This window comes from Rhinatrema bivittatum, chromosome 11 (assembly GCF_901001135.1).
Source record: "Rhinatrema bivittatum chromosome 11, aRhiBiv1.1, whole genome shotgun sequence".
NCBI lineage: Eukaryota > Metazoa > Chordata > Amphibia > Gymnophiona > Rhinatrematidae > Rhinatrema > Rhinatrema bivittatum.
Genome location: NC_042625.1, coordinates 35,009,959 through 35,021,082, shown reverse-complemented (window position 1 = coordinate 35,021,082; position 11,124 = coordinate 35,009,959). Strand labels below are relative to the sequence as shown.

Below are 11,124 nucleotides of genomic sequence, written 5' to 3'. Positions count from 1 at the left end.
CCAATGACCCTTCAGCAAGCCACTTTGCCCTCCATGGACTGTGAGCCCTCTGTGGACAGGGACCTACCGTATTTGCAGTACCTGAATATAATCTGCTTTGAAGTGGCTGACCAGTCACATAAGATGAAAATAAGTCAGAAAGATTTGGTTAAATTTTTATTAAATCAAATATTACAAGCTACTACCTCAACTTACATTCCTTGTGCATGCCAAGCCACAATACAAAAAACAATTTTCTTCTTTTCTCCTTAAGCAATGGGCCCAAGTCTTCTGCTGCCAACCAAAGTCACTATAAGCTCACTATACCCCAATCCTTCCCACCCTCCAGTCTCCCAAGAGGTCCTCACAAAACTTATAGCAGGTTCAGTTGATGTTTAATCGTGTCAAATAACTGAGCATCCATCTCACATTCTTAAAAAAAAGTTACATTTATTTGTTAATCTTTATCAAGCATCTGTAAAGTGTGCTCAGCTGTGTGCACTCTTCACACGTTTGGCCACATGTTTTTGAAATGCATCCAGTACCCCTTATACTGTAAGGGGTTTAGCGCCTTGAACATGTGGCTAAACCCTCTGAAAACCAATAGTTCTCATCACATGCAAATTCATGTTGATGAGCCTCTTAGTCATTCACAAGTAAACTGTGTGGCTAATCCTAGTGATATTAAGTCGGAGGAACCAAAAATGTAAAAAATAAAAAAAAATGTGCCAGAAAATGGACACTCAATTTTACTGGTGTCCATTTTCCTAACTACTGTCAGCAAGTTTGGAAACCAGATGCAGGTAAAATTGAGCATTGGTTTCCTGAACCCGCTGCCAGAGCCACCGCTCCTGAGCCAAGGAGTGCGTAATTGTCCCTAGTGTCTCCTTTTGATGTGACCCCCCTTCCTTTAAATATAGGATCACGCACCTAGGAGAGGTGGCTGGGCGTGTGTTGGGAGAGCGGGCGCCCATTCTCCAGCGATCTTTACTGAATCGGCCTGCAAGTGGGCTAACGGGAGCCACTTCATTACCTCAGGTAGAAACTAATGTAAGCCATCTGGGGACAGGGAAATACCTCCAATACCTGAATATAACTTGCCTTGAGCCACCAACCAAAAAGGCAGGAGTTAAATATAACTAAAAACTATATTCATTATAATAAGTGGAATTGCGTGGTAAGATTTCGATTTGTCAAATATAAAAGAAATTTCGCCCTAACCCTGGCCATTTAGTTCACGGCTTGGTTGTATAGAATGAAGTGCAGATGCAATAGTAAAGTGTCTGAAGCAACACTTTTTTCGCTATGATCCTATCTCCATAATAAATGTCCTAAGCTATGCTGTATTGGTGGAATTAAAAACAGAAAAGCGAACAAAATTGTGTCAAAAGTTGTATTTTTTTTTTTTTGTGGCATCCTTATTGGCTTGTTTTTTTTCTTTTTCAGGCTGAAAAAAAAAATATCGTTATTTAAGTGGCTCCCAGAGCATTATAACTGACAAAAACTACATTAAAATGAATAATCCTCCTCCTGTAAATATTCACTATTTCTCTTCTAACTCCTTTGCTCAAATACGTTTGAGGGAGTTAAACGAAGTAAGGGAAAAAAAGTTTGAAAAGTTTTGGAAGTTCTGCTTTTAAACGCCTTTGTAATCCCTAAGGATTTGTTTTCAAGCCATCAAAAAAAAGAGAAAGTGCAAAGTGGCGCGAGGGGAAGAGCCGCGGGCCCCGGGGCGGGGGGCCCCGGGCCCCTGGTGATGCCTGGCTGATGGATTGCATTGTGGGTGTCAGTGCGAGTGACGGCCATATTTGCCGGTGCGGCTGCTGTAAACAAGTAAAAGTGTCTGAAAGGGAGCGACAGAGACGCTTCCCTGCATTTCAGGACATTTTTTGTTCTCTTTTTCTAATTTGCCATGGCTCTGGGAATGGCTTTCAAGCCCAACTCGAACGCCCACCTCCCTGTGGCTTCCATGAACCAGGGTAAGTGCGCGAGGGGGCGAAGTTTTCGCGCCCCGAAAAAAAAACGGAGCGCGAGAGCGGGGAGGAAAAACGAAAAACCCCTGAACGTGGCGCGAGGCGAATACCTGGGGGAAGCCCCAGCCTTGTAGTTTTTTTTTTTTTTTTTGTCCAGTTCCTCTCTGTGCAGGGTCAGATCCTGAGAGCTGATTCATAGCCGCCATTACTTCTCGAATTCTGCGCCCGGGCTCCGCCGCTGCCGCTCTCCTCCCCTCTCCTGCATGCACCCTCCCGGGCTGCAGCCAAGGGCGGGAAGGGGGAGGGGAGGCGGCGGGCTCCGGAGCGCCTTGCATGGCTCCGCTCCGGCTCCCTCCATCGCCGCCTCCCCGGGGCTGACGATTGATTCCTGGCGCGGGCGGGAGCGCTCGCACTCGCTCGCTCGCCGGGGACCCCTAGCGGCCGCTGGCGGCACTGCGGGGCGCGCTCGGCTGGGGGCTGCTGCTGCTGCAACTGCTCCTCCTTTGTCTTTCGCTTGTCCAGGCTAGGCGCCCTGTTTTCTCCTCGCTGCTTTTCATTCTTAATTTTGTGCAAAATAAAAAAATCCAAAAGAAAGACAAAGGCCAACCATTCCCGCAGTCTCCCGTTTTTATTTTGTTTTGCTTTCTCTGTCTTCAGTTTTGGCCTCGTGCAGCGCCGATCGCCCCGGGAGCTGCAGGGATGGCTGGGAACGTGGCACGTTGCATGGATGGGCTTTGCTCCGGGAGACCGGGTCGACTCTCCCGGGGAAGCCGCCGCTCACCGAGATTTTGGGACACGGGTTTATTTTTCTCTGCCTCTTCTTTTTGAAAGGAGCGGACTCACAAATAATTCCTCCAGAAGTTAAGGCGCCTGATTTCGCCTTCTATTCTTTTGTGCTCTTGCGTTTGAATGGAGTCGCTACAGGACTGAATTGTCTAGCTACGATTTAAAAAAAAAAAAAAAAAATATATATATATATATATATTTCTATATATATATAGAGAGAGAGGTTGTACTAAGCTCTCTGGCCCCATTTTACAGCGCTTTCTACCTGCAAACTTTTTTAAAGATGTTAGTGAATGGAAATCTGCCTTAATAAAAATAGTGTTAGAATATGGATTATCTCCTGCCATGCATTGTTGTGCCAGCTAAAATTAATTCCAACTATGCTAACTTGCAGCTTCAGTGGAATTTCAGATGCAAAGTATTGGACTGTTCAAAGCAAGGTTATCTTCTTTACATTTTTTAGAGTAGTTCTTGGGCCCTTTCTAAAAAGAGCAGTGCAACAAAGGCCCTAAAATAAGGTTCTCGTGAACATTTAATTACCTCCAGGGCTTGCATGCACAGGAGAGGAGCCTCTTTCAAACCGGAAAAGAGAGGATATGAGTGAAAGGAGTAATCTTAGAAAATATTGGTTTACGGAGAGGATGGCGGATACATGGAACGTCCTCCCAGAGGAAGTGATGGAGACAAACGCCGTATCTGAATTCAAGAAAGCATGGGATGAACACAGGGCTCTCTCTGAGGGAGTGATGGGAATTATAAAGCTAAATCAGTTGTGGGAATGGGCAGATGAGCTAGGCCATATGGTCCTTTTCTGCTGTCATGTTTCTCTGTTTCTAACTATTCTGATTGGGTGTAGTCATTTTGGTGGCACAATTCCTTTATAAATGGTTATGGGTGTACACTGGTTTGGACCACTGTTCTTTCTCAACAAGTGGCATATAAATATTTAAGTTAAAATTTGAAGAATTGTGAAAGGTTTTGCTTTAGTTATTTCTTCGCCAGAAACTCTTTTAGACCCTCATCATGAAGTAGCTGGCAGATTGCACCAACGGGGGGGGGGGGGGGGGATCTTGATGACTGTAAACACAAAAGATAATCTTACATATCAGTTTATACATATATGATATACCCCTCTGTGTTGTAACTAATTATAGAGAGGGCAGAATCAGTTAAGTAAAGCCAATAATGTTTTTAACTTTGTTGAAGTGCACTTTTTATCCAGCGTTGCCAGTCCTGGATCTCTGAAATCCTCTTCTGGTGCTGTTTGGAACCCGTACTGCTCACTTCACATGCAAAAAAAAAAAATACAGGATGGTCCAAATGTGGCAAGAACAGCAGACCATTCTAGCAGGACCATGGGTTTGCATTGTAGGTGACCCCAGCAAATATATACTTTTTGCACACTACAGATTTGTGTATACTATGACGAGTATGCTAAGTGGTTGAAATTGATGCTAAACAAATCATACTGATTGACCAAGATAACTATATACCTAACTATTTAAAGCTCCTGATGCAGCCTTTAATTTAGGCGAAACCCGACCGGAGTCAGGCACTGTGGATTACAGGTCATATTGGAATCAACACTATTGTTTCATCTGTGAGCTCCGTAATAAATTCTTTATGAGAACTAAGACGGCTGGTTTACGCTTTTTTACTAGCTTCCTAAAAAAAATACAGGGCAACAAATGCCACAGTATAGATCAAATACATTGGCTGATTGGCTAATTTATTTTCCTGATAATTACGTGTATAGTGTAGTAATATAGTAAATGACAGTAGCTAGAGATCCAAATGGCCCAGCTAGTTGCTTGGGTAGTAATTGCCACTCCATGCAGGTTCCCCACATCCATAAATGTTACATCTGAATTTAGCAAAAGGTTATTCCTTTTCATCATTTCCATCTTGTAGTCTTTAGGGATCCTCAGTGTTAAACTAGCTTGAATTCATTTTGGGCCCATGAGTTGGCAGAAGAGGAATACAAAGGTTCTCTTGTTTCACAGGGCCAGAATGACTAGTTTTTACTTAAATATTCTGGACAAAAAATGATGCAATATGCAGAAAAAAATGTCACCATGGTTACTACTTTATTGGGGTCATTTACTAAAGGTTAGTAATGCTTAGTAAATGACCCCCTTAGTTTGTAATTCTGTCCCTCTAGTGCATAATATTTTATTTTATTTATGTAGATGTTTTATATGCCACTTTTTGGCACTTCAAAGTGCATATCTGACTGCATTCACTATAACTAAGAGACATCAATGTGCTTTTCTGCCAACCCCCTACCCCAATTGACTTGACATCCAAATTTCATAAAATGATATAATAGACTTGAAAATTTTCAACAAGACACCTGTTTACTAAAGACATAACTTGATCACATCATTATCTTTCCCTTGAATTATTCTGTCAAAGCAGCACTCCCCTTGTTCACTCAGTTTTAGACATACTTAGGTGATGTGGGCTGAAGGGATTCCCAAGTCCCGGTCTGCGGTTTGTGATGTGTTTTGCGGACCAGGATACCTCTGATTCAGTTCATGATCTGAGTTTGGATTTTCAGATTCTACAGAACAGAGTCCTCTGTCTGGAACCATTTTTTTTTTCGCCAATTGACCAAAGTGACCATGTACAGAAAGAGTTGCTGAATGCAGAATGGCCTGTTAGGTCCCGGAAGTACTTCACTACCATAAATATCTCTCTCCACATTGGGAGCATTGCTTTGGCTCCAGATTAGCAGCAAAAAAACAGCCTTGGTAGGATTTGTCATTATGCCAGAGTTTCCAACAAGCAAAATTTTGATGCATGTATTTAACATTTTTTAACCTCCTATATTTTGTTTGGGCTAACAGGCAATGGTATGCAAAAATTAGTGTTTGGAAGGAATATGTCTCTATCAACAGTTAATAAAGTCCTGGATCCATTTCAGGAGTGAGGGGGTATTAGTCCACGGCCAATGTGCATCTTGTCACATAATCTGTGTCGCACACAATTCCTCACAGCAGTAGCATTCTGAATGCTGTTTTTTTATTTGTGTATTCCAGAACGCTTTTAAGAGTGTCAGCATTGGGAAGCAGCACCTTTTTTTTTTGGTTCTTTTTGCTTCAAAATTCACACAACCCTATGTCAATTTAGAACAGCTTACGGTACAAAGAGGGAATCAAGTTGGCTCCTTGATTTATGGCACACTCAAATGTTTTCTCCTTTTTATTTAATTTACAGGACAATAAGTAAGAACAATGGTCCTTTATCATTTTGAGAATGTATTAGTCTGTGCTGGATAGTAAAACTTTATGCAGATATTCCTGTTTTTATGTTGTGTTTTTTCATTCCCTCCATGCACAGCTGGAAGTGGTCATTCGCCTTCTCTAGGTATGGTAGCATCTGCACAATATAGACAACTCATCAATGACTATGGACCACCCTCTTTAGGTTACACTCAGGTAATTCAGATACTTCAAAGCATCTGTTTGGGGTTTTTTTTTTTTTTAATTGTTTATCCTCCCCTACAAGTATTTTCTCTTTTTTTTTTCCCCATTTCTTTCTCATTAGAGACTCAACATGCATGACATAAGAATTGCCATACTGGGTCAGATCAAGGGTCCATCAAGCCCAGTATCCTGTTTCCAATGGTGGTCAAGCCAGGTCACAAATACCTGGCAGGATCCCAAGGGCTAGAGAGATTCCAAGCTGCTTATCCCAAGCATAAGCAGTGGATTTCTGCAATCTACCTTAATAATAGTCCCATTTAGCTGGGACAGTGCTCCCCATGGATAGGCCAAATACTGCAGTTTATGCTACCTTGTAGTCTCAGAGCAATACTTGATTCATCCATTAGCTATGAACAATACTTAAACAGTATTTCAGGCTCCAACCAGCAGCTGAATTGGGCCTCCCACTGGATAGTAATTCCCATTTCCTTTAACCAACTTGCAGTGCTTAAAAGGGACAAATTGCCCTTGGGTAGGACCCAACAATGTCCCTACCTCTCTCCCCTGACATATCCTACAGCGTTACCAGTTGGCGCTGTGTGTTTCCCAGATAGGCCAGTGTAGACCTGGTTTTACTTCAGTGCTTGGAGTCTTAACTCTGCTTTTCCTAGAGAGAGCAGCACATGGTCCTAGATGGATTGTGCTAAAAAACAGGCTTGGATCAGCTTGTTGGGGGAGGTGGGGAGAGGAGATGGAGCCAATTCAGCATTGTGGTTCCTTGGTAGGTCCTACCAAAATAAGAGAAGCAGTCAGGGAAGTTAAGTACATTAGAGCACTGGTTGGCCAGTCAGAGCCAGCAGGATGAGGCCTAGGATTGCTCAGTATTCTAGTTCAGAAATTATATTTTATTGGTGTGACAGTCCTAATGACAGACCTGTCATTACCTGATACTTAACACTTTTTGTGTCGAGTTCTATAGTAACAAATTAATAGGGGGGGGGGGAAACGCAGTATGGGTTTAGAATTCTTCATGGTTATTATCGCTTCGCTTCATGGAGCCTCTCCTTTCTTCACCACTACCCACTAACTCTTTTTCATACCGTAGGGAACAAGCAGCAGCCAAGTGCCGCAAAGCAAGTATGCAGAACTTCTAGCAATCATAGAGGAATTAGGAAAGGAGATTAGACCGACCTATGCTGGAAGTAAAAGTGCCATGGAGAGGCTAAAACGAGGTGAGTCCTGTAAGGTCAAAACTCCTTGTAAAACCAATCATCAACCAGCAGTCACACCCAGCAACAAAGATCAAACCTTCCAGGACACTTGCACACATACACGCTCCATTCTTACATATATATGCATGGTGCATTGCTGGGCAGACTGGATGGCCCGTTTGGTCTTTATCTGCTGTCATTTACCTGGTTACTGATATGATTTGAAAAATAAAAAGAAAAGCCTCATGTCCTAAAAATTTGGGGTGGATAAGACACCGCCCACAGAAGTTATTGAGATACACACAGCATTTTCGTAGCCCGCCTTTTCCTTCAGAAAGTCTGCGCAACTATATCTTAAAATAATGCTGCAAATGGACTACAGGCCACTTACAGTTGTAGGATGAAAGTTTGTTTAATTTGTAAGTTGAGCGTTGTTCTGTATGGGTTTAAAGATGCTGTCCCTAGGGCATGGAGTGGCGCCAGAGCAGTTGATTCACACACAAAGCCCTAGGCTAAGCTGCTTCCATTAACACTGTAAATGCTGTACTCAAGTGTTGGGCTTATTGGCCACAGCCTGAGTGTGGGTCGGTGTTTGTTTGTTGCAGGCTGTGATGATGACTTCTTGGAAGGAGGACTGGAGTTTAAGTAAGACAGAAACCAACTGATCCTTTTCAGAAAGGAGCCTCCCTTTCAGATGGCCTGAAAGTTTACCGTTTTTCCAATTTATTTTTATTTGACTCAGCTGAGTTCCACTTGTATGTCTGACATTTGGCCACCCTACCCCACCTAGCTTCCCATACAAGTCCCTTTACATATTGCCTTCAAATTCTGTCCATGATATAATTTAATTTATTTATTTATTTAAAGACTTTTATATACCGAAGATCATGTACTGGTACATATCGCTTCGGTTTACATATAACCAGATTGTTAATTACCATGGATATGGTGTACATAGAACAAAGATTAATAACCAGAAATCAATAAACAGTAAACATGATGCATAGAAACAAACAGTAAACATAATGCATATAACAATAAATAATAATAATAATAAAGAATAAATAAGAGGTAAACAGTAGGTGTAACTGTGTGGAAATAGAGAACTATTTAAACTGGTGGAATTGGATAAAAACTCGAACGTAGGATGTTAGGAGTAATATGTGATTACAAGTATTAGGTGAGAAAAGTACAGTTTCAATGTGGGCCTTTCAGGAAAGCAAAATACTTTAAGTGAAGGCTTCCGTAAAGAGCCATGTTTTCAATTTTTTCTTGAATGTCCGCAGGCAGGGTTCTAGGCGGAGGTCTGATGGTAGATTGTTCCAGTGCGTGGGACCGGCTATAGAGAAGGCACGTTTCTTCATTGAAGACTTGGCTTGTGGTACATAAAGGGTGCCAAGATACATTTGTCTAATGGGTCTGGAGGCTGTATGAACTTGTAGAGGGCGATTTAATTTGAGTGCTGTTTGTGAGTGGATGGTTTTGTGTATAATAGTAAGCACTTTGTAGAGGATCCTGAACTTAATGGGGAGCCAGTGTAGGCTCTTAAGTATAGGGGTGATGTGTTCGGATCTGCTGGTGTTGGTCAGGATCCTGGCTGCGGAGTTTTGTATCATTTGTAGTGGCTTTGTAGTAACTGCAGGAAGACCGATTAGGATGGAATTGCAGTAATCAATTTTCGAGAAGAGGATAGCTTGGAGAACCGTACGGAAGTCCTGTAGATGGAGGAGAGGTTTCAAGTTTTTTAATACATGAAGTTTGTGAAAACATTCTTTAGTTGTGTTGTTGACAAATTGTTTTAAATTCAATCTGTTGTCAATGGTTACTCCTAGATCTCTAACATGTGGGGCCCAGGGCGTTTGGACTAGTGTAGCGTTTTCATCCTGAGTAATGAGTATCAGCTCGGTTTTTGAGGTGTTGAGCACCAAATTGAGGCTGGAGAGGAGTGTGTTGATGGATAGTAGACAGGTATTCCAAAAATTGAGTGTTTTTGTTATCGATTCTGAGACTGGTATCAGGATCTGGACGTCGTCGGCGTAGATAAAATGTGTGACTTTTAGGTTAATATTGGCAGATGCACAGATGAGCATGAATTTTACCATAATAGCCATCAACTTCAATGTGGGAGTTGCACTGAATGGCAACACTGGAGTCCTGATTATAAGATCAGTTACTGATGGAACTTACCCAGTAGTTTTCCCATCTCATGCTATTTGGAATACATGATGCAACATACCTAACGTTAGAAGTTTTCTTCCTACAATAAAAAAAAAAAGCAAGTAACACCAGCCCATTGTACTGACATTTCTGATTATAGGGTGCCTGAGCTTGTCATTGGTGTCAAAGCATATGTAGTGTCCCCCACAGTGAGGCTAATATTTCCCTTCTGAGCACTCTACAGTATTTCCACAAAAGTGCACTTTTCTAACGTCAGCTACAAATGTAATGAATGCATTGTTTATACATTTCTTTAAACTGCTGCATTGCACCCTTGGCATCAGTCACATTGCACCTGTTTGATGTCCTAGACTGTATAAACCAACCAGAAACCACTGTGTGTTTTTTTAGACTTTTTGTGATTTCAAATATGGCTGCTTTCAGGCAGGTAAGGGAATTGTAACAAACTAGCTTAAAAGAAAGCATGCCTCAAGCACAACTCCCTGAATTACCTGGTGCGCGTTTAATGCAGACATTCTTTTCCAGGTATCATTCATGCTAGAGGATTAGTTCGTGAATGTCTGGCTGAAACTGAACGGAATGCAAGATCCTAGCATCCCCTCTCACCAGTCCCCGCTGAAGAATGGTTAACAGTTACCCCCCTGTGTAATTTTTTGAAACATTCAGATGATTCTCTCAATTTGAATGTTTTACGTTTTTGACCCACATATAAAGTACTGTATGGCTTTTAGCAATGAGAAAAAAAAGGTTTTACAATGAGTGTTTGCATTTAAAGTGCTAATCTGAAAAGGTACTGAAAATATTTTTCAAAAGACTGAAGCTGCATGTTGAGGAATGCTTAAAACAATCTGTTTACATGCCTCAAATTTTCTTCCTTTATACCCGTTTAGAAAGCCGATATTACTGGTCTTAACACCTTTTACATAAGCTAAAGAGTTCTGGGATAGAGGGGGTTTGGTAATAAACTTAACATTAGCACATTTTACCAAACGGTCTAGGACTTCTCACCCTATGTTATTTGTAGAGACTGCTACAACCTTTTGTTACCTCATGTATTTGCTTTATTATTCCTGCGTGGGGGTCCATTTGAAGTGCATGAGTGATAACTAATACAGAAGCCAGCGTACCTGTTCGACTAAATCCCTGAAATTTACTATTCACACTAAAACTGTAGATTTCAGCTGAAGAAACCTGGAAAACAGTCTTACTTACTAAACTGTTCTTTGCATCTTTGTATGTATTTATTACTTAATGTAATAAAGCTTATTTTCACTAAGAATCTGTTGCTAGATACATGTATACTGTGTATGTGTAAGAACGGAATGATCGGGGCTCCACAAGGTTGGAGGTTTTCTACGAAAATGATTCGTCATTCTCTGCAAGGAAGCAGAAGCCTCTCTTATCATAACCTTACTTACTTACTGAATGTCATCTAAGGGGATCCCAGCAGCCCTTGGAGGCTTGGGAAATAAGCATCTCTCCTGGTAGCCAGCCGGGAAGTTAGAATAAAAGACAAGTAGTTAATCCAATTACTTCAGCCAGCTCTGTGCAGGCAATATTACTTATCCA

The 11,124-nt window shown here is 41.6% G+C and overlaps 1 protein-coding gene across 2 annotated transcripts; it reads left to right on the top strand.

The window, feature by feature from the left end:
• The first annotated feature begins 955 nt into the window (after positions 1 to 955).
• CDK2AP1 (cyclin dependent kinase 2 associated protein 1) lies at positions 956 to 10,828 on the top strand. 2 transcript variants are annotated; one of them, XM_029571412.1, is made up of 4 exons: positions 956 to 1,017; positions 6,081 to 6,178; positions 7,272 to 7,398; positions 10,081 to 10,828. In XM_029571412.1, the coding sequence occupies exons 2-4, from the start codon at positions 6,110 to 6,112 to the stop codon at positions 10,146 to 10,148; spliced, it is 264 nt and encodes an 87-aa protein (XP_029427272.1). In that variant the 5' UTR covers positions 956 to 1,017; positions 6,081 to 6,109; the 3' UTR covers positions 10,149 to 10,828. The 2 variants fall into 2 exon arrangements, with proteins under 2 accessions (XP_029427272.1, XP_029427270.1); XM_029571410.1 differs by lacking the exon at positions 956 to 1,017 and adding an exon at positions 1,690 to 1,958.
• The last annotated feature ends 296 nt before the right edge of the window (positions 10,829 to 11,124 follow it).

Coding starts and splice junctions, on each gene's coding strand:
- CDK2AP1 (XM_029571410.1), top strand. CDS start 1,892: ATGGCTCTGGGAATGGCTTTCAAGCCCAACTCGAACGCCCACCTCCCT. Junction 6,179..7,271: donor CCTCTTTAGGTTACACTCAG/GTAATTCAGATA, acceptor TTCATACCGTAG/GGAACAAGCAGCAGCCAAGT. Junction 7,399..10,080: donor CATGGAGAGGCTAAAACGAG/GTGAGTCCTGTA, acceptor ATTCTTTTCCAG/GTATCATTCATGCTAGAGGA.